The sequence below is a fragment of the Stigmatopora argus genome, chromosome 5 (genome assembly GCF_051989625.1).
Source record: "Stigmatopora argus isolate UIUO_Sarg chromosome 5, RoL_Sarg_1.0, whole genome shotgun sequence".
Taxonomy (NCBI): Eukaryota; Metazoa; Chordata; class Actinopteri; order Syngnathiformes; family Syngnathidae; genus Stigmatopora; species Stigmatopora argus.
Window position 1 is genome coordinate 2,624,442 of NC_135391.1, and position 23,697 is coordinate 2,648,138.

Genomic DNA, 23,697 nt, shown 5'->3' on the forward strand with positions numbered 1-23,697 from the left:
TCTTTCTCCTCTTCCTGATGTCATTGTTTTTTGTTCCCCTCAAAAAAAACTAAGGCTAAAATTCTCCTTATTCCACATTCTAACGTCAAATAACTGTTCATCATCCTCATCAAGTTGGAATGAAGAAAAAAAAGCTTGTATTATTGACAATAAGTTGCGATTGTTTGAGCAAACCCATTCGGGGTGTGTTCCCCCCTTTTTTCATAAGTTGAAAATTTCGTAAGTAGAGCAGTACCTTATATGTAAATTCTCTAATTCGTTCCATGGATGTTTTCGTAACTTTACATTTTTTAAATTGTATCTAGAGGCACTCATTTGCATCTCATTTTTGGAATGTAGGACAATACGCAAACTCCAAAACAGGAAGGCCGGAGCCCTGGCTTGAACCCGCGATTTCAGAAATGTGAGGCGTACGTGCTAACCACTCTCGCACCATGTTTCCCGTAATGTTAAAAATGTGTAACCTGAAAATTCCGTACCTAGAGGCATTCGTTAGTAGAGTTATGACTGTATGTAATAGTTTTTGTTGTTGTTTGTGAGTATTAACTAAATAGCAGTAAAGCACGATCACTCCATTCCAGCCTGGATTTCTCCAAATCAGGTGACTCATGCAAAAATATGTGATTTCTATTTCTGGAACATGGATGCCTGCCTGTGTGAAATTATTCTCTTTATTTGTCATGTGTGTAAAGCAAAGTTCGCTAGGATTTGTTCAGCGTGGAAGAAAATGACCTCTGGCCTCGACGGTGACCTCCCGAGCAAAGCGGTGGACGAGGACGCATTCCAGGATCCTGTCAAAAGTCTTACAAGATGAACCAAGTTGTCGGAAGCGGGAAAGAGGCGGGGGATTGGCCTATGTGGGCCAGTGATGGTGCCACACGCCCAAATTAAAGCGGTCCGGCATTGAAGCAAAGTGAGTCGGACCTGTCCACCTGTCGTGACTCGCCCAACCGGTGAGAACGATATTGGCTCTGGCAATTTTTTTTTCAGCTGACCCGAGTGGTGAGGAGCAGAAGCTTTTCATTTGCCTAAAGATCTGCTTCGCTGTCTTTCTTTCTCTCCCTTGAAACCGCCCCCTCCTCTCGATCCCTACCCCCACCCCACTACGCTGGTGTCCTCCCCAGTCTGAGTCCGCTCGCCTCTTGCTCTCCACGCAGGAAAAAAAAAAAGGCTCCAAGGTAAAAAGTTCTTGTCGGAACTCGGATCTTCTGGGCGAATTAGAGGGGGCTTCTGTTAGAAGAAACGTGGCAGCCATGGGAAGCCGGCATGTGCTTGGGGCCGTTGCTCTGCTGGCCCTCTGTTGCCTGCTGACCCCCAGGCGAGGGGAGAGCGCCGGGGGGGTCGTCTACCGGGCGAGGGGCGAAGGAGAACTGCTGGAAGAAGAGGACCTCATACCGGACGAGGCTGGCGGTCGGATGGGCCCAGTGGAGGACGTCAACGGCGAGGCCGTGCCGGGGGCAGGTGAGTCGCTTTCGATGGCCTTTGGGGGGGGGGCAGTTGGGGGTGTCGGAGACGTTGTCCCGGCAGATGGGGCAGATGGCGGCCTTTTAGTCATGGCTATGATTCACTTACATGAGTAACTTTTGCATTCCTCCATTGCCATTCAATGGAGTGGGTGTGGCTGCCATATGCCATTGATTTTTTTTGTTTTATTATTATTTTTTTATAACATTTGGTGAAAATTGTAACATAGTGTGAGAGTGCTTAGCACAGGGGTGTCAGACTCGGGTTGGTACGCGGGCTGCGTTAGCGTCAACTCAATTTCATGTGGGCCGGACCATTTTAGATATAATATTTAGATTTTTTTTTTTTTATAAATGGATTAAAAGAACTGGATTAAAAGCCCTGAATATACATTTTTTATAGCTCTAAAACAATGTTTATTTGAGCTTTTTTAAAAATATATTTTTAGATTTTACAAAAGGATTTTTGAACTAAAGACACAGACAAAATTGATTAAAAAATGACAATTATTGATTTAAAAGGGGGGAAATCAGGAAATTTAATATACATCTATAGTTTTCATTTGAATTTGATCCTAAAACAGAAAGTCGGCACTCATGATTTACTTTCCCGGGTCACACAAAATGATGCGGCGGGCCAGATTTGGCCCCCGGGCCGCCACTTTGACACATGTGCCTTAGCACGTCCGCCTCACATTTCTGAGATCGTGGGTTCAAGCCAGGGCTCCGACCTTCCTGTTTGAAGTTTGCGTATTCTACCCATGCCTGCGTGGCTTTTCTCTTGGGTGCTCTGGCATGCTCCCACATTCCAAAAACGGGAAATTGAATACTCACAATTGTCCTTGTTTGTTTGACTCACTCTGCCCTGTGATTGGTTGGCTAGGAATTCAGATTGTCCCTCGCCGAGTACCTGTAGTTAGCTGGGGATAGATTCCGGCACCCCCTAGCATGGGGGTAGCATGGAAAATGAATGTATTTGGGGAAAATGAACCCAGAAAAATCATGTAGCGACTCAAAATTATGCACGACTTGCATATTCATATCCTGAGCAATTATCCTTCACTTTGATAAATTCAATATTTTGCTCATGAGACAGAATAGCATGATTTTTCTAGTGTTTTCATTTCAAAGGAACAGTAGGGGAATAGATCCCAATCTTTTTTTGACTTTAACTCCACATGTTTAAACACTCAGGATGGATGACTCAAAGAAGACATGTGTAATACACATCAGTCCCAAGTCAACATTTAATGCCCTCCCCACTAATGGCCCAACTTTTCGATGGGGAAGCAACCAGGTGCCGGCGATGGATTTGTCATCAAAGCGGGGGGATTTGTGTGATTGAAATTGCACGGCTCGTAGGGGGGGGGCATTTTTTTCCACCCGTGTCTGAGAACAGCACGCAGCTTCGGACCTAAAGGAAATTGTGATCAACCTCTGCTGAGCTCGGAATTTCTTGAGGTGTCTAGACGAGCCTTTTCCAACCTTTACTGTGCCACGGCACACTTTATTTTTAAGGAGCATTAGGCAAGATTTGCCCTTTTAAATCTTCATTAAATGGCTCATATTTCAATAGATGTTAAAGTCATTTTGGGAAATGCTTTTGACACATTTCCCATGTTGACTGTCGTCCTTCAAAAACTTGACGCAGGAAGGTTGGAACCCCCACGGGATCGAACCCTCCGTCTCAGAACGATTTGGCAGACGTGCTAACCACTCTCCATCGCGCTGCCCCAGAGTCAACAGTCATGTTTTTATTAATTTATTTATTCTGCTGATATTTTTCCCTCCCAAATTGTGATGTGTTCAGACGGTCTGTTCAGAGTGAAGCGAGCTCCGCAGGAAGGCAAAAAGAAGAAAAAGGACAAGAAAAAGAACAAAGAACCAAAAGACCCCAACGCCACCAGGAAACCCAAAAGCGACCGAAAGAGCCGAAAGAAGGACAGACAAACCACGACGACAACCCCACCGCCCACCACAACCGGTGAATCTCAAATCAGACGCCTTAAAAAGACGTTTACATGTCGAGGTGACGATTTTTGCCAATTTCTTCTGTCTATTTTTTGCCTTCAGTTGTGCCGACCGAAGCGCCCACAGAGCCCGAGGCTTACACAGACTACGCGTATCCCGATAACGGTAAGTTGCTCCTTCAATTATCGATGGCGGGGGTCGGGAACCTATGGCTCAGGAGCCACATGTCTGGAAACCGCTGGTGGCAGAACTAAGTCCCGAACGCACCAATAGGAGCGCCATGTCGGCACGGTGGCGTGTATACCATCTCTAGCGCCTTTTTAAATTATTATTTTTTCCATTAGACCAAGGGTGTCAGACTCGGGTTGGTTCGCGGACCATTTTAGATATAATATTTAGAATTTTTTTTAATAAATGGATTAAAATAACTGGATTAAAAGCCCTGATTATTCAGTTTTTATAGATCTAAAACAATGTTTATTTTAGCTTTTTTTAAATATATTTTTAGATTGTACAAAATGATTTTTGAACTAAAAACACAGAAAAAATGGATTAAAAAATTACAATGATTGTTTTAAAAGGGGGAAAATCAGGAAATTTAATGTACATCTATACTCTTCATTTTAATTTCATCCTAAAACAGAAAGTCGCCACTCATGATTGACTTTCCCGGGCCGCACAAAATGATGCGGCGGGCCAGATTTGGCCCCCGGGCCGCCACTTTGACACATGTGATTTAGACTCTTCTGCATGCATACTCGCATGGATACCCATTGATTAGCAACTATGTAACAATGTTGTCAAAATAATTTGTTGATTTTTTTTTAAACTTTAAAAGTGTTAAAATGACCCAAAAAAATGCCCACATTTTCATGTATTTTGACTTTTAAATTCTGAGTATGGCTCCCAAGGAATAATATTTGAAAATAAGAATTTCTGTGTATTTTCTCATCAGACAACGACTACTGGAAAGGATTGGATGACTACTGGGACGACCCCACTCCAGCCAGACCCGAATCGGAGGCCACCGATGCCCCGTCGTACGACTACTGGAAACCAGAAGAGGAAGATCCAATCCTCCCAGAGACCGAGGATGATTTCGACTGGGACCCCGTAAAGCAAGACCCGTCGCCTCCAGTGACGGTCCCTGACAAAGAGTACTGGAAACCTGAAGAAGAAGAAGAAGACCCACATGATCCAAGCATAGATGAAGATGAGCGAAAACCCGAACCTTTGCCCACGGTGACTGAGCCCGAAGCAGAAATTTGGAGTCCGGACGAGAAGGACATCGACGAAGACTACTGGAAACCAGAGGAGGAAAGCCCTTCACCTTCAGTGACCGACCCCGAAGAAGAGTACTGGAAACCCGAAGAGAAGGACCCCTACGATCCAATAACAGACCAAGATGAAGACTACTGGAAACCAGATGAAAAAGAACTCCCTCCACCGGAGACCACCGACTATGACGTCTACTGGAAGGAATTGGATCCGACTCCCGCCGGTCCCAAGGTGGACGACAAGACTGGGAAAGAGGATGATGATTACTGGGATTCCTCACGTACGTATACGGTTTTCTTTCTTCTTGATTTGTCGCTTCCAAAGAATGGCCCGCGAGTGGCTCAATGCAATTGGACGAGAAAATGGTGGCCAAACTGAAATTCAGGTTCGAGACCCACTCTCACGAGTCTTGACTCATCAATTCGATGACAGAATCTGGTCAAAGATGATTAAAAAAATCAACCAAGTCTCACACAGATTCCAAACTATTGAAATCATTTTGTAACGATTTGTTTCTGCATAGATGAAACCGTGAGATTCCAGCAGGAGGCCTACAACTCAATGGAAAGCATGAGACTCGTTGTGTTTATCGAGTGATGAGTGGAAATATAAAATTGAAATAGATGGAGATTCCAGGTAGATTTTGCTATACAAGTTCAAACCGAAAGCAGAATCGCCATAACGCGGCCCAAAATAAACGAAAGACAGATAACTAAATCATGTGAAAACATTAAAACTTGGATTTTTTTTAATTTTTATTTTACAGCACCATATATGCATAAAAACTAGTTTTCTCATTAGGCTTTTTTTCACCACATTTTCCTCACTTGTGTCGCCGCAGTAACGGTGCCAGAGAAAAGTTTGCTGCCAGATGGCCAAGAAGTCACCCCCGAGATCGAAGTGGAAACACTCCCAGGTAACAGCCGCCACTCATCAAGAGAAGACGTTCCCTCATGCAAAATTCAGTATTGTCTTTTTCTGGTGTGAGAATGAAACTTGCCATATTTTCTCGCATATTAGCCGCCTCCACGTATAAGCCGCACCCTTAAAAATCGTTGAATTTGACAATTTCCCTCGTATAAGCCGCCCCCTGATTCACAATTTTCACTTCCATATTCACGGTTTTAATAGGGAGCACAAATGTGTTACTTTGAAGGGAAAATCTTAAGAAAAATCATCTTACGTGATATTTTTTTAGATAATGTATGAACGTCAAGTCTAATTTGTGCGCATATAAGCCGTACCCTCGATTCAGTCATTTTTTTGTTACAAATACGACATATAAGCGATAAAATAGGGTAATTTAAGAAATAATGACTAATGCGGCACATGGGAACAACATTAAAGTCAGTCTGTCCTACTTTTCAGACATTCGCTTCTCACAGGCCAAACTTTCCGTCATGGTTTTCCTTTTTTTTTTTTTTTGAAGCCTGAGGTCTGATCAGAACTTTGTTATGATTCCTTTCCATTTAAACGGCAGATTTAACTATTAAACGAGACAGTGTTTATGTTCCCCCAAATAGAGAACAGTCGCCGCGGTTAACAAGATGAGACATTCCATGAAAGACGGACTAAGTCGTGCCGCCAAATGTCAAACCACTTTGTTTTTCCTTTCCTTTCCACGACGCAGAGGAGACGACAAATGCGCCGCCCTACGAGGGGAATTGGTACGACGACTACGATGAATACGGAATGAGTAGGTGACCGGCGAGCGCTAAGCTAACGCACTCTTTCCGTGACTAGCAAACGGTTGAGATGAAAAAAAAAATGGTTGACCTTTTTTCCTCACTTGGTCAATCCTAATGGCGTAAGCAGAGATTAACTCATATTTTCCTCTGTCGCAGGGAAAGGGGGAGGGGAGACGGACGACAAATGGATGGAGAAGGAAAGAGAAAGAGCACAAAAAGAACGGGATCGGGAACAGAGAGGTAGGTCATGGACATTGTTCAAAACAACATTATTCATTCTTTCATTAGCCGCACTCTAAAACTAGAATTTGGGGACTTTTGTGCCTGATTGCACTTGGCTTCATTTCTTATCTGCACTCATTAGATTAGATTAGATTAGATAACTTTATTCATCTCGTACTTGGGAAATTTCATTGTCACAGTAGCCAGAGGGTGAGAATACAGACACAGAAAAAGACATTTTAGACATAAATAGGTAATAAATAAGTTAATAAATAAATATAAATAAATAAACATACGAATAAATAAGCATGTTGCTGAAATATGATATACATATATACATATACATACATATATAAATATGCATATACATACACATAGATGTACATGTAATATTGATTGCACTTGGCGTCATTTCTTATCCGCACTCATTAGATTAGATAACTTTATTCATCCCGTACTTGGGAAATTTCATTGTCACAGTAGCAAGAGGGTGAGAATACAGACACAGAAAAAGACATTTTAGACATAAATAAATAGGTAATATATAAATAAATATAAATAAATATAAATAAATATAAATATATATAAATATATATAAATATAAATAAATATTAATAAATATAAATAAAATATAAATAAATATAAATATTAAAAATATAAATAAATATATGAATAAATAAGCGTGTTGCTGAAATATAATATACATATACATACATATATAAATATGCATATACATACATACACATAGATGTACATGTAATATTGGTACATATTTGTTCTTTCGCACCCTGCCGTCAAAACGGTGCGTTCAATGACAACTGAGCAGTTAACAAGGAACCTTAAAAAGCCCCAAAAGTAGAAGGGAGTAACTCGTAAATGGATAAAAATCAACAGTTAGCGACCAACGAACAGGAAACACATTGAAATTCCACCCAAATCAATAGGAAATGTGCGAACCTGGCCCGTGCGTGACCGGAGTGCAAAAGTAACAGCAGATAACAACAACATGTTCTCTCTTATTGGATCACGACAAGACCGCTAAGAGAAAACACATGTTATTTGGCCTTTTGTCTTAAAGACCAAAAGTTCTCGAAAGTTGTTACGTTCAGGCTCAGTTATTCCAAAAAAATAAATTCAATCTAGCAAGAGCCACAAAAGCATTGCGAAATCCCAGTCTCATTCCAGGAATCGTTAAAATAATGTCAAACAACGAGTGCGCGCTGGGGAGCTCGTGTTGTGTTTTTACGGCTTTTTAAATGTTTTTGGCATGGCTAATGTGCAAACACGGATATTGCTGAAGAAAGTTTAGAGGGGAGAATCTTGAGATTTGGGTCCAACATGGGGGAAGGATTTTTTTTTAAGACTCTTTTTTGATTATTATTTTTTTGTGCCTCTGCTAGAAAGAGCCCAGAAACTGAAGGAGGCCGAGGAACGTGCCAGGAACAGGCCACGGGTCTACAAAGAACCAAAGAGTAGGTCAAAAATGCCCATCCAAAGTCTGAAAAAATATATATTTTGTTGGCATGATTTGCATTTTTAATGCTGCACGTGCTTTTCTCAGAATGTCCTCCCCTCGGGATCGAATCTCATTGGATCGAGCCGGATCAGCTGTCCGCTTCGTCCACGTCTCAGTATTATTTTGCTCCCCAGAGAGCTCGCCTCAACATGCAGGTACACGTCCACCACCGGACTTCCACTCGACTCTGGAAATGTAACGGCAAAATAGATGCAAAACTAAATGTAGGTTTTACAACACGTGTAAAAGTGGCGGCCCGGGGGCCAAATCTGGCCCACCGGATCATTTTGTGTGGCTCGGGAAAGTCAATCATGAGTGCCGACTTTCTGTTTTAGGATCAAATTAAAATGAAGAGTATAGATGTATATGAAATTTCCTGATTTTCCCCCTTTTAAATCAATAATTGTCATTTTTTACTCCATTTTTTTCTGTGTTTTTAGTTCAAAAATCATTTTGTAAAATCTAAAAATATATTTAAAAAATCTAAAATAAACGTTGTTTTAGATCTATAAAAAGGGAATATTCAGGGCTTTTAATCCAGTTCTTTTAATCCATTTATTTAAAAAAAATCTAAATATTATATCTAAAATGGTCCGGCCCACGTGAAATCAAGTTGACGTTAAAGCGGCCCACGATCCAACCCGAGTCTGACACCCTTGTTTTACAATATCCGTATTGCTCCGGATCATTTATTTGCGGGTTGACATTAAATCCGTGTCAATGGCAATCAATGATTCAATACTTGAAAATACATTTTGGAAAGCAGAGCATTTTTTTTTGCCGATTTCGATGAAAGTGGAATTATAAAAGCAGCCCTGGGATAAAAAAAATAATAGTAATCATTTTGTTTGGATTTTGTACTTGTTGGGATAAAAAATAATAATAATATTACTTGTTCACTTCAGGGCTCGGATGACGAAGACAACCCTCAAGGCGGAGCCTGGTGCGCCAACTCTGAGGACAAAGTTCACTGGTTTGAGGTCGACGCTCGCAGCATGACCGAGTTCACGGGGATCGTCACTCAGGGTCGAGACTCGCAGAATGAGTGAGATGCCAAAATACACTACCCCCCCCAAACTCAAAACTATAAACCCCACTTCCCGTTCACTCCCATCGTGCCTCTTCTAAAACACGGCCATCTCTTGGCCTCTTTTGCAGGAATGACTTTGTGACCTCCTATTTCCTGGCCTTTAGCAACGACAGCAGGGAATGGACGCCCATCCATGACGGTTACGCCGACTGGGTGAGCTCACTCAAAAAAATGATGCCACTTACCCAAACCTCACCCTTTTATGTGTATATAATTGTTCAATCTTATTTTATATGCAGCTGTTTTTTGGAAACAGTGATAAAGACACGCCGGTGTTGAACCAGCTCGCGGAGCCGATGGTGGCCCGCTACATCAGGATTATCCCGCAAAGCTGGAACGGGACGTTATGTATGAGACTGGAGATTCTGGGTTGCCCATTGCCTGGTGAGTCCAAAACAATAACAGCAACGGTGTCCAAGGTGTGGCTTGTGGGCCAGAAGTGGTCCACTAGGGGCTCTGATCTGGCCCCATATTGATGACTGCATCATTAAATGATAACAAGGATGCCACAAAAGCAGATGTTTTTCAGTTTTTTGATTTTCTATCCGTTCTTTTGCCCCCTGTTATTAAAATGGCGCGTTCAAAGGCAGCCAATGAGTTCCGAAGGGGCCTTAAAAGGCCCCAAAACCAGCAGAAAGTCACATGAAAATGCATAGATACCATATATAATTGTATATACAAGAATATATAGCTGCATGTACAAAATCTAATCTTATTTTTTTAATATTGAAAGATTAGATCACCTGTCAAAGTGGCGGCCCGGGGGGCAAATCTGGCACGCCGCATCATTTTGTGTGGCCTGGGAAAGTAAATCATGAGTGCCAACTTTCTGTTTTAGGATCAAATTAAAATGAAGAGTTTAGATGTATATTAAATTTCCTAATTTTCCCCCTTTTAAATCAATGATTGTAATTTTTAATCCATTTTTTCTGTTTTTTTGTTCAAAATCATTTTGTAAAATCTAAAAATATATTTAAAAAAAGTTCAAATAACATTGTTTTAGATCTATAAAAAAACTGAATATTCAGGGCTTTTAATCCAGTTCTTTTAATCTATTTATATAAAAAAAATGAAATATTATATCTAAAATGGTCCGGCCCACGTGAAATCAAGTTGACGTTAAAGCGGCCCGCGAACCAACCCGAGTCGGACAGCCCTGGATTGGATGATTAAGCAAATACTATAACGATCATTGTCAGCATGGTCACCCATTGAATTGCAACTCCGCCCACTTGTACAGATCCGGATGTTGTCCACTACAGACAAAATGAAGTGACTCCAGTGGATTACCTGAAGTTCAAGCATCACAGCTACTCGGAAATGGTTTCAGTAAGTCTTATGTCGCCTTCAAATCTTTATGGCAATCTCCACTTAGCCAATTATTCTCAAGTTCTTCTTGCCCGTGAAGATCAGAAGAGGAGCAGAAGGAACTTCATTTTTTCATGCTGACTTTCAATGTGTCCTCTTCAGCTCATGAAGTCGGTCCAGGACGAATGTCCCAACATCACCAACGTCTACAGCCTGGGCCGCAGCGCCAGGGGATTGGACATCGTGGCCATGGTGATCTCCGGAAATCCCTCAGAGCATGAAATAGGTGAGAATGAAAATGAAAATAAATTCAATGTAACTAACGCCCATCCCGCTTCTTAAAGGGACAACGCATGTACATACAAACTCTTCTACACTCACACGTCGGCTCTAAAAATATATTAAAAAAAACTGCTCATGGCCATTGTTGGCTTTTATTGATGCGTAGACCGTGTTGTTTTACTTTGTTTTGTCGCCGGTCTTTTGGTCGCCGGTCTTTTGGTCGCCCGTTGTCGCGGTCCCTGCGACCAAAAGACCGGCGACCAATCGACCGCACACGGGCGAATCACGGCAGACGGAGCGCTAAATCACTTTTTTGCTCTTTTGCGCAGGTGAGCCGGAGATTCGCTACACGGCTGGTCTCCACGGTAACGAGGCGGTAGGCCGGGAAATGATCCTGCTTCTCATGCAGTACCTGTGCAAGGAATACAAAGACCGAAACCCCCGAGCTCAGAGGCTGGTGGAAGGAATACGCATCCACCTGGTGCCGTCGCTCAACCCCGACGGACACCAGGAGGCCTTTCAAGTCGTGAGTGGGAGGAGCCGAGGGGCCGGGGGGCCGGGGTAAACGGCGGATGATGACTGGGTTTTTTTCCGTACTGGCTTGCAGGGCTCCGAGCTGAGCGGATGGACCACCGGCCATTTTACCAGCGATGGCTTTGATATTTTCCAGAACTTTCCAGATCTAAACAGCATCCTGTGGGATGCGGAAGAGCGAGGCATGGTGCCCAAACTCTTCCCCAACCACCATGTTCCCATACCTGACAACCTGTTGCAAAATAGCTCGGTAAGTGTCGTGCGTTTGTGTCGTGGACCGATCTTCAAATGCCCCAAAAAGCAACGGGAAGTCACCTAGAAATGCTAAAACATCAGCAGGAACTGACAAACAAACAAGAAGCAGTTTGGAAAGTTCCTCAAAGTCAATAGGAAATGGTCCAAAATTGACCAAAGCAGCAACATCATTGCTCGCTATGGGCACACACCAGTATCACACCTGCCATAAGCAGGTGTATGTCTACCAGTGGCGGTCGGTGCATTTTCTCGTAGCGCCTTCAACGTATCAATCCAACCCTCAAAAACTATTTTATGGCTATAAAGTGATTAAGTACAAACACTGGAGCTTAAAAACAAACACTGGAGCTTTTCAGATATCAGAACCGGGCCCACAATTGAAATATTATTTAGGAATATAGCCATTTGAAATATTATTTAGGAATATAGCCATATTTTACTCACCAAAAATTCTTTAACTATACACAATATCCATCCTCCTTTCTATAGTATAGTAAGGCTTTTTTTCTTGAAAAAACGACATAGTATATATATTAAGGCTTTTTTCTTAAAAAACGACATAGTATAGTAAGTGTTTTTTCCCTTAAAAACGACATAGTATAGTAAGGCTTTTTTCTTGAAAAAACAACATAGTATAGTAAGTGTTTTTTCCCTTAAAAACGACAAAGTATAGTAAGGCTTTTTTCTATAAAAAACGACATAGTATAGTAAGGCTTTTTTTCTTTAAAAAACGACATAGTATAGTAAGGCTTTTTTCTTTTAAAAAACCCACATAGTATAGTAAGGCTTTTTTCTTAAAAAACGACATAGTATAGTAAGTGTTTTTTCCCTTAAAATCGACATAGTATAGTAAGGCTTTTTTCTATAAAAAACGACATAGTATAGTAAGGCTTTTTTTCTTTAAAAACGACATAGTATAGTAAGGCTTTTTTTCTTGAAAAAAACGACATAATATAGTAAGGCTTTTTACTTAAAAAACGACATAGTATAGTAAGTGTTTTTTCCCTTAAAAACAACATAGTATAGTAAGGCTTTTTTCTATAAAAAAAAACCCACATAGTATAGTAAGGCTTTTTTTCTTTAAAAAACGACATAGTATAGTAAGGCTTTTTTCTTAAAAAACGACATAGTATAGTAAGGCTTTTTTCTTAAAAAACGACATAGTATAGTAAGTGTTTTTTCCCTTAAAATCGACATAGTATAGTAAGGCTTTTTTCTATAAAAAACGACATAGTATAGTAAGGCTTTTTTTCTTTAAAAACGACATAGTATAGTAAGGCTTTTTTTCTTGAAAAAACGACATAATATAGTAAGGCTTTTTACTTAAAAAACGACATAGTATAGTAAGTGTTTTTTCCCTTAAAAACAACATAGTATAGTAAGGCTTTTTTCTATAAAAAAAAACCACATAGTATAGTAAGGCTTTTTTTCTTTAAAAAACGACATAGTATAGTAAGGCTTTTTTCTTAAAAAACGACATAGTATAGTAAGGCTTTTTTCTTGAAAAAACGACATAGTATAGTAAGTGTTTTTTCCCTTAAAAACGACAAAGTATAGTAAGGCTTTTTTCTATGAAAAACGACATAGTATAGTAAGGCTTTTTTTCTTTAAAAAACGACATAGTATAGTAAGGCTTTTTTCTTTTAAAAAACCCACATAGTATAGTAAGGCTTTTTTCTTAAAAAACGACATAGTATAGTAAGTGTTTTTTCCCTTAAAATCGACATAGTATAGTAAGGCTTTTTTCTATAAAAAACGACATAGTATAGTAAGGCTTTTTTTCTTTAAAAACGACATAGTATAGTAAGGCTTTTTTTCTTGAAAAAACGACATAATATAGTAAGGCTTTTTACTTAAAAAACGACATAGTATAGTAAGTGTTTTTTCCCTTAAAAACAACATAGTATAGTAAGGCTTTTTTCTATTAAAAAAAAACCACATAGTATAGTAAGGCTTTTTTTCTTTAAAAAACGACATAGTATAGTAAGGCTGTTTTCTTAAAAAACGACATAGTATAGTAAGGCTTTTTTCTTAAAAAACGACATAGTATAGTAAGGCTTTTTTTCTTGAAAAAACGACATAGTATATATATTAAGGCTTTTTTTCTTATAAAACGACATAGTATAGTAAGGCTTTTTTCTTAAAAAACAACATAGTATAGTAAGGCTTTTTTCTTTAAAAAAAACATAGTACAGTAAGGCTTTTTTCTTAAAAAAACGACATAGTATAGTAAGGCTTTTTTTTTAAAAAACGACATAGTATAGTAAGGCTTTTTTTCTTGAAAAAACGACATAGTATATATAGTAAGGCTTTTTTCTTAAAAAACGACATAGTATAGTAAGTGTTTTTTCCCTTAAAAACGACATAGTATAGTAAGGTTTTTTTCTATAAAAAACGACATAGTATAGTAAGGCTTTTTTTCTTTAAAAAACGACATAGTATAGTAAGGCTTTTTTCTTTAAAAAACGACATAGTATAGTAAGGCTTTTTTCTTTTAAAAAACCCACATAGTATAGTAAGGCTTTTTTCTTAAAAAACAACATAGTATAGTAAGGCTTTTTTTCTTGAAAAAACGACATAGTATAGTAAGGCTTTTTTCTTAAAAAACGACATAGTATAGTAAGTGTTTTTTCCCTTATCCGAATTGAAAACCAAGATTTTTTTTTATTGCTCCACAAACAGCAAAGTATAGTTAATAATCCAACTTCAATCAAATTTTTACTATACTATGTTGTTTTGTTAAGAAAAAAAGCCTTACTATACTATGTCGTTTTTTAAGAAAAAAAGCCTTACTATACTATGTCGTTTTTTTAAAGAAAAAAAGCCTTACTTTACTGTCGTTTTTAAGAAAAAAAGCATTACTATACTATGTCGTTTTTAAGAAAAAAAAGCTTTACTATGTCATTTTTTTAAAAGAAAAAAGCCATACTATACTATGTCGTTTTTTAAAGCAAAAAAGCCTTACTATACTAGTAGTTGTAACATACAAAACAACAAATACTACTACATATGTTTGGGAGCCTTTGGCCCAGTGGGTAAGTCATTGGTCTCCCACCTCTGTGGACCTGGGTTCAAGTCCTGGTCTGCTTTGCTCTGTAAGCTTACCTAACTTTTCCCACTTGAAGGTACAATAGAGTACTAAGTATGATCTGCTAGTGACAAGAGACAAAACAACAAATACTACTGCATACTCTTGGAGGGTGGTGGCCCATTGTACAAGACATCAGTCTCCCACCTCTGTGGTCCTGGGTTCAAATCCTAATGCTTGCAAAGATTTTCCCACTATTATTCAGGTAAATGAAATAGATAAAAGAACAAATACTACTGTTGGTGGCCCAGTGAATAAGTCATCAGTAGTGGATGAACCATTTTGCCATTAAAAAAGACTGTCTTTCCTTAAATAAAAGCACCCAATGACCATGTATAGGCGGGCCGCCTCGTGGTGTAGTGGGTTAGTCACCTGCCTGCGACGTGGGTGTCGATGGTTCACGTCCCGCTGTCGCCAGTCAACGACTGCATGGTGTCGGCAGTCGGCCGAAGGCCGACTGTCGAACACCACCAGGACCCCTCCCCCCCAACTGTCTTCCGGTCAGCCGAAGGCTGACCGGAACATAATTGTTTTGCTGAAAAAAATGACTAAGTGTTTATTTTAATGAAAAAAGGATCATCCATTTACGGAACTACATTGTGTAGTGATCAGTCAAACGACAGCGGGATTTGAACCCAGGCTGCCCACACGGCAGTCAGGTGAACGAACCTCTAGGCCACAGATTGGCCACACTCTACTTTGTCATTATTGGAAGGTCTTGACTACAAATATATAGAAATAACTAAGGGAAAATGTTTCCTGACCGGGATTCGAACCCAGGCTGCCCACACGGCAGTCAGGTGAACGAACCTCTAGGCCACAGATTGGCCACACTCTACTTTGCCATTATTGGAAGGTCTTGACTACAAATATATAGAAATAACTAAGGGAAAATGTTTCCTGACCGGGATTCGAACCCACGCTCCCCACACGACAGTCAGGTGAACGAACCTCTAGGCCACAGATTGGCCACACTCTACTTTGTCATTATTGGAAGGTCTTGACTACAAATATATAGAAATAACTAAGGGAAAATGTTTCCTGACTGGGATTCGAACCCTGCCTTCCCACATGGCAGTCAGGTTAGCAAACCTCTACACCACGAATTGGCCACACTTTACTGTGTCATTATTGGAAGGTCTTGACTACAAATATATAGAAACAACTAAGGGAAAATGTTTCCCAACTGGGATTCGAACCCCAGCCTCCCACCTGGCAGTCAGGTGAGTGAACCTCTACACCACAAATTGGCCACACTTCAGCTTGTCATTATTGGAAGGTCTTGACTACAAATATATAGAAACAACTAAGGGAAAATGTTTCCCAACTGGGATTCAAACCTCAGCCTCCCACATTTAAAATTGTGATTTTATTTTGTGCGCTCCATATGATTTGCAGGGAACATTGCCTGCAAGTACCCTAAAATGACAAAAAAGTGACAAAATTAACTAGTTTACATTATTCAGGTTTTCTAGATTAGTGATTGTAAATGCTTGGATGTCCCTTTTGGTGGTTTTGATCTTCCCGTTTCAATTCCAGATTGCCGTCGAAACCAGAGCCATCATATCTTGGATGGAACGCCACCCCTTTGTGTTGGGGGCAAACTTCCAGGGCGGCGAGTCGTTTGTGGCCTACCCTTACGACAACGTCCGTCCCAACAAGGCCGCCGAGGACACGCCCCATCGCCGCAAAAAGAGACAGTAAGCGACCACGCCTCGTCGTTTTGTTCGATTTATCCGAGGGACCTCCGCGACGGAACCATTTCGCGCAGGTATGAAGACGAGAGTTTCGACGGGGCGGAGTGGAGTCACGGATACCGAGAGGAACCGGACCAGGACCGGGATTGGAGAGACAGAAGCTACCCAGAGCGCGAGGAGTGGGGCGGACACGGCTACGACCAGGGCTACGACCAGGGACGAGGCTACGACCAGGGACGGGGCTATGACCAGGGACGAGGCTATGACCATGGCTACGACCAGGGAGGCGGCTATGACCAGGGACAAGGCTACGACCAGGGCCAAGGTTACGAGCACAGCTACGACCCCCAAGCTTACGGTCACCGGGAAGAGGAGGACGATCGGGAGAGAGGCGGTGGCGGCGGCCATTACGCCGAGCCTGAGGATTTCCGCGAGATGGCGGACGAATCCCTCTTCCGGTGGCTGGCGGTGTCCTACGCCTCCACGCACCTGAGCATGACCCACAACTACCACGGGTCTTGCCACGGGGACGTCACCGCCGGGGTGCACGGTATCATCAACCGGGCCAAATGGAAGCCTGTCGCTGGAAGTAAGTGGAGGATGGTCGGTCGGTCAGTCCCGCCGGTTGTCCTTTGGCTTTTTGCTTCACTTTTTTTTTGTTTCTTTTCGCCTAGGCATGAACGACTTCAGCTACTTGCACACCAACTGCTTGGAGCTGTCCATTTTCCTGGGCTGCGATAAATTCCCCCACGAGAGCCAGCTTCAGCGAGAATGGCAGATGAACCGAGAAGCCATGCTCATCTTCATGGAACAGGTCAGATAAACCATTTGCTAGAAATGAAGGTTATTTATGTCCTTAAAGAAAGGGTGTCAGACTCGGGTTGGTTTGCGGGCCGCATTAACGTCAACTCGATTTCACGTGGGCCGGATCATTTTAGATAGAATATTTAGATTTTTTTAATAAATGGATTAAATGAACTGGATTAAAAACCATGTATGTTCAGTTTTTTATAGATCTAAAACAATGTTAATTTTAGCTTTTTTTATATACTTTTAGATTTTACAAAATGATTTTTGAACTAAAAACACAGAAAAAATGGATTAAAAAATTACAATGATTGATTTAAAAGGGGGAAAATCAGGAAATGTAATATACATCTATACTCTTCATTTTAATTTGATCCTAAAACAGAAAGTCACCACTCGTGATTTACTTTCCCGGGCCACACAAAATGATGCGGCGGGCCAGATTTGGCCCCCGTGCCGCCACTTTGACACCATGCATTAGACAAATTCATTGCTACAAACTAAGGATGTCCCAATGATAATTTTTTTTCACTTGTTTTGCCGATACTTGATCCAATGCCCATATTTTACTCATTCAAGTGTCTACGCGCAGGTTCATCGTGGCATTCGAGGCATCGTGAAGGACGAGCAGGGCAACCCGCTCACCAACGCCACCGTGACCATAGAGGGGATAAACCACGACGTCAGCGCAAGTCAGAACAAATGCACAAATCCCAATTCAAGTCGGATTCAAACCCGACACGGATACGACCCGTCCCCTCATCTTCCCATCTTACCTTCCGTCTGATTGTAGCGTCGAGCGGAGAGTACTGGCGACTTCTCAACCCCGGCGAGTACCGCGTGACGGCCAAAGCGGAGGGCTTCGTCTCCTTGACCAAACTTTGCGTGGTGGGCTACCAAGCGGGCGCCACCACCTGCAGCTTCAACCTGGCCAAATCCAACTGGGACCGGATCAAACAGGTGAGCCCGCCTCGGCGACGGAATCCAGCGGACCCCAACCGAGGCTTTCTCTTGACCTCGGCCGGCAGATTCTGGCGCTCCACGGGAACAAGCCGATCCGCCTGGTCAGCCACGGCAACACCGTGGTGCGGCCGCCGGTCATCAACGGCAACGGCCGCGTGGTCGCCGGAAACGGCGCCGTGGTGCAAAACGCGCAACTGGGCAAGGAACGGCTGAGGAGACTCAAAATGGCTCGCCTGCGTCGTCTCCGCCAGAAGAAGTTATTGCAGTTAAACCCCACCACCACCACGACGACCACCACCACCACCACCACGCTCCCGCCGACAACCACCGCCGTGGCCACGTCGCCAGAAAGCACCACATCCTTGTACGACTCGTGGCTAATAGACGAAGGACAATCGTCGACGCCCGGCGAATTCAGCGACTCCATCGTGGACTACAATTACGAGTACAAGATCGACGCCTATTAAACTACGAACTACGACCGTCCGGCAGTCGCTCGCTCAACCAATCAGTACCGTTCGCTTGGTTGAGAGAAGGCTTATGGCTAACCCACCGATACTCACGTCAGCAACTTTAAATATCAAATAATTGTATATTGTAAAGCACTTGAAAATATGATTCTTCATTGAAAATTGAACATTATGTCCACAGTCACGTTAGTTTTCTCACACGATACTCTCTTGGTACATGCAATTTTGTTCTTTTTTTATTGCAAATGCACATTAAAACAACTTTTTTTTAAGTTTGGGATGTAATTATTTACTCTAGAAATGCACTTTACAGCATTTCGCCCAAGGTGAACGATGGTTGCCAGATTTCGTGAAAGCAGCTTTTTTCCCCCCACACCAATTTGAAAGGTTTCAGATACAATTGAGGATAAGTGCACGGTGCTCATTTGAAAAAGGGGATGATACGAAACTGCCCCCCCCCCCGTCAGTGGCTGATATTCATCTCACCGTCGTCTTCGTCACCGGCCGAGAAGGCCGAGAAGCTGATTGGCTCGCATTGGAGAGTGCGCAAATTGACAAGACAGGCTGTTTGAGTGCGGTGGAACGCTGGCACGGCGATTAAAAGGATTTCCTGTCCAGCGCCACCTATACAAGTCAAACCATTCGTCATTAACAGACACTATTATCAAATATGTACACGTACGCACGTACCTGTGAGGCGCTTGGTCTCAAACACTGGTGCGTTCCCGCTGAAGTAAACATGTGGACACTCTTCCAAGATGAATGGATCTTTTAAGTAAAATGGGTAACAACCTGGCAGAAAAATCCACTTATTATGAAAAGGATTCGAAATGACTCATTCGAGCTAAGTGTCCAAACTTTCTTTTGCGGGCCAATAAAAAGCGGGCAATGGGCCCAATTCCATTGAGTGACTCACCGAGGGTATCCGGAGCGGTAGGAGCCAGGTGTCGCAATCTTAAAGTTTCTTCCAGAATCTCCAGATGACTATTCATGCAACTGTAATGCTGGATGTCGATGATGTTCTGACCTGAGGTGCCCAGGAACCTGAAGGGTGGAGGAAAAAACAATTAAAAAACCATAAGAGGGGTGCACAGACAGGCCATCCTCACCTGACTCCTTCCACGGTGGCCTGGTACGGATTGGACGCCAGTTGCAGTGTCGGGTAGACGGACGACAAAGGGAACATGCAGCGGTGGAGAGGCTGCTGAGGCAGCGTGTGGTTGCTGGGGTCGTACTGGCCGGGCATCACGTCCACTGGGACTGAGCTCTGAAAAGGAAAAAATAAAAGGGTGTTACAAAATGTTGGAGCAAGAAATGCTGTTCACTTCATAAGAAAAGGCATTTTGCTTGTTAGAATATCGGACTCAGTGTGACATCTTCACAAATTTTGCAAAGAAGCCATCAACTAAATCATCAAAGTAATTACGACACCAAATTTTTGAAAAAGTTTGGTTTAGCTAAAATGATAGCTGATAGCCAAAATATCCTAGTTTGGCTTTTGGCATACTACCCTCAAAATGTGTCTGATCTTGAAAGTCAAGCAGGGTCGGGCCTGGTTAAGTACTCGAATTTCCCTGAATTCTATTGAGTTTGTCCCGCAAATGTTCCAAAATGTTTGACCCTTACCACCAGCTGGAGTAGAAGCTCGTCCAACAGGCGAATGGCTTCCACGCTGCCCGCCTGGGTCTTTTTGGTGAGGTACTTGGCCTAGACAAAAAAAAAAATAGTTAGAAAGTAGCAACTAATCGACTATCATCTCCTGAATTATGACAGACAGAGAAATATGATACAAACTAAGAAAGCACTTCTGTCTAATCACTCAATATTTGCAAGAGTGATGGGCCTGAAATATTAGCGCCACCTGGAGGACTACGGTGATAGGCGCTGCTGGAGTTTCTAGGTCATATTGGTGGACGAAATATGATTTTAAATGAGATACTTTAGCTACATTTTTTTTTAAATGGGGACGGCTCATATCCGATCACGTGATGGGAAATCGGGCACATTTTATAAAAGATCAGAATTGGATGATAAGTTTTCAAAAGGCATTTATTCATTTTGTGTTTTGTTTTTGACTAATATCTGAACAGAGATCCAATCTATTTTGAGATGATCTTTAAAATGAATTTGAACGGCATTGCAACATTTTTAAAAGACTGGAATCTAGTGAGGGAGAAAAATGCGCTTTGATTTTTTTTATTGCTACAAGGAAGCTAAATAATCAAGATGTATATGTATATGTATATTTTTAAATTATTTAATAGAGGTATCGCATTGAAGCATTTTTAAAAGATCGGAATCTTGTGGAGAAAGTCTTTTTAAATAGCCACAAAGAGACAAAATAATCAAAAAAATTTAAGATGTCAAAACAAACACATTGCTATTTTTTAATTAATTAATAATCAAAGTATCCGATTGCGACATTTTTAAAGGATCGGAATCTCAAGGAAAAAAGTGTTTTTTTTTTAAATAGCTACAAGGAGACAAAATAATCAAAATTTTGAAGGATGATGCCAAAAGAAAGAGAAATGCAATATAATGTTTTTGGTGAGGTCTGACGCACCTTGGTGGAGGCGTCCTTGTCCTGCGTGCTTGGACTGAGCAGGTTTCCCGCCATCAAGATCCTGGATATGGCGGCGGCTCCGCTCTGCTCGCCCTGCTCGCCCAGCTGACCCGTTACCATGTCAACCAACAGCTGGAGGCCCAGCATGCTGTCCCCCCGACTGCTACCCAGACCTAGTCCGGAGACCAGCAGTACAAATCTGGGTGCAAAAAATAAAAAGTCAATCATTTAAGGGGTACAAAAAAGAAAACTTTTTTAATTCATATGCAGTACATTTAATAGAAATATGATGTACTTCATATTAGAGAAACAAACTTTGCAGGAAAAACTGAAAATGTCCAGCAACAATATAAAAATTGGGGATTTTTCTGTATTATTATATTATGTATTATTGCATTATTTCTTATAAAAATGAAAATAATGCAGAGGTATAGTGCAAAAAATCATTTACATTAAATTTTTATACTATATATTGATCAATTGATAAGATTCTATTAACTTTTTTAATTCATTTGCAGTACATTTAATAGAAATATGATGTACTTCATATTAGAGAAACAAACTTTGCAGGACAAACTGAAAATGTCCAGCAACAATATAAAAATTGGGGATTTTTCTGTATTATTATATTATGTATTATTGCATTATTTGTTATAAAAATGAAATAATGCAGAGGTATAGTGCAAAAAAAAAATCATTTACATTACACTTTTACACTATATATTGATCAGATTCTATTAATGTTCATATCAGAACCAAATATTTAAATGTTATTTTTCACAATCCTATTTTTGTGTTGCACAACTCATTTGCAAAAAAAAATTAAAAAATAAACGTTTACTTGTCAGAATGAAGGGCGGGTCTTGCGCTCTGTTCAGGAAGATCGGCTGTGCAAAAGTCCTCCACGGTGAATTTCCCATCATTCCTCTCGGCTCCAAAAACGGCAATAACGCTCCCTATGCAAAAATGGCAAACAATGAGGGCCCAGATGATAATTTTTGGGCCAATCGTCAATCCCTCTCACCTGTGACACACCTATCTCTGTCGATTTTACCCTCCAGTTTGATCCGTTGCAGTTCATCCTCCAGAATCAGCTCATCGTTGTCGCTGATGTATTTGACACGAGGCGGCTGGGGCAGGAGGTTGTGCTGCGAGACAGTTCAACGGAAGGTCATTGAACACATCAGCACTGAAATTCACTTTATTTCCTGTTATTTACAGAAATTTGCCAGAAACAGTTTAAGGCAAGATTAAGTTTGATGGGGAAAAACGTTTTCAATTCATTTGGGGAGAAGGCTGTAACATCAACAACAAAAAGGTGGAAAAACGAATACGCCGCTAATACTTTTTGATGTAGGGCTAACCTCTTCACTTATTTCTTTTAGGATGGATGGCTGCAATTCCATGCGCTTGAATAGAGTTCCCACAATGCAACACTGTTCCCCTGCCTGGAGATCACACAGCTTCCGGATAAGCACATCTGATCCTAAAAAAAGACAATTATGACAACTATTATCATATTAAAAGCGCCCCAAATTCACTTCACTGGTCTGAAAATGATGGCTTCTAATAAAACGGCATTTCATGATGATGGAGAAGGCTCCTAAATGTTTGTTTCTTCAAACTTTCTCACGTAAACTAAATATGCTTTAGCTCAATACATTTTGAGGAAAAATATGTATAACACATACCCCATTTTCGCCTGGCTCTTTCCTTTAGTAAAGGACTCATCTGCATGAGACGTGCTGCATAAATGTGAGCATATTGACGGTTGAAATTCCGCTCGCCGACTCCGAAGCGTTCCGAACAGGGATTGTAGGCCGGGGAAGCCCTCTCGAACACGGGAGCCGGCTCCTCGGTCGGGCGGCACAGAAGAGTTGAGCCTCCCTTAGGCGCGCTGATGTCGGAGAACATGGCAGTCCTTGAACGCACCACAGTTGTTAATTGGCATGTGTGTATACCAGCTGCGTTTATGTTGTTAGCAAGGAAACAAAGTTAGCAACATGGGAAGCGGGTTGCTTTGAACGTTATTATTGTTGTTGTTGTTTTTTAATAAGGTAACGTTGATAGCTGAAGTGCTTACCTTGTCGGTTTATAATAATGGACTCGGAAACCAGTTGAATTTGATTCTGTCCGACGTTTGTTGTCGCAGCACAAGCCTGGACGTTCTTCCCGCGGAATGCCCCCTTTGACAGAGATGTTTAAAGACTTGAAAGATGAACACTTCGGTTAAATATGATGGCTACCTACCTAGTGATCTTCTGTATTCCCTTTAAAAATATAAACCCTCCATAGGTTTAAGTACACTTATAAACAATTCAAAATTAAAGTAACCTAGTCATTTTAATATTTTTTCCTCAATCATGTTATGACCAATTCATAAATATACAGCCCATCTGTCTATAGAAACATCTTTGCTATGACGTCACCAAAGGCTAACGTAAACTCTCGCGAGAGGCGGTTCAGAACACCGAAAAACATTTTTTTCAAATAAAGACAGTT

General features: G+C 41.3%; 2 protein-coding genes and 1 long non-coding RNA gene across 3 annotated transcripts; 2 read left to right on the plus strand and 1 right to left on the minus strand.

The window, feature by feature from the left end:
* The first annotated feature begins 539 nt into the window (after positions 1-539).
* Positions 540-954, plus strand: LOC144073903 (uncharacterized). The gene is made up of 2 exons (XR_013300183.1): positions 540-601; positions 693-954. It is a non-coding gene; the product is annotated as an uncharacterized LOC144073903 (long non-coding RNA).
* A 158-nt stretch (positions 955-1,112) lies between these two features.
* Positions 1,113-18,902, plus strand: aebp1b (AE binding protein 1b). The gene is made up of 22 exons (XM_077600978.1): positions 1,113-1,461; positions 3,274-3,447; positions 3,537-3,599; positions 4,390-4,992; positions 5,554-5,628; positions 6,343-6,408; positions 6,557-6,640; positions 8,023-8,094; positions 8,184-8,293; positions 9,044-9,183; positions 9,297-9,381; positions 9,468-9,612; positions 10,469-10,557; positions 10,699-10,822; positions 11,148-11,344; positions 11,426-11,602; positions 16,235-16,395; positions 16,467-16,981; positions 17,067-17,206; positions 17,792-17,891; positions 17,993-18,159; positions 18,228-18,902. The coding sequence occupies exons 1-22, from the start codon at positions 1,254-1,256 to the stop codon at positions 18,627-18,629; spliced, it is 3,897 nt and encodes a 1,298-aa protein (XP_077457104.1). The 5' UTR covers positions 1,113-1,253; the 3' UTR covers positions 18,630-18,902.
* pold2 (polymerase (DNA directed), delta 2, regulatory subunit) lies at positions 18,769-23,579 on the minus strand. Its single transcript, XM_077600977.1, has 12 exons — positions 23,445-23,579; positions 23,279-23,379; positions 22,887-23,116; positions 22,560-22,681; positions 22,220-22,343; positions 22,037-22,151; positions 21,196-21,394; positions 20,259-20,339; positions 19,742-19,899; positions 19,549-19,676; positions 19,323-19,424; positions 18,769-19,256 (listed from the first exon to the last, which is right to left on the minus strand). The coding sequence occupies exons 3-12, from the start codon at positions 23,107-23,109 to the stop codon at positions 19,096-19,098; spliced, it is 1,413 nt and encodes a 470-aa protein (XP_077457103.1). The 5' UTR covers positions 23,110-23,116; positions 23,279-23,379; positions 23,445-23,579; the 3' UTR covers positions 18,769-19,095.
* Between the last annotated feature and the right edge of the window lie 118 nt (positions 23,580-23,697).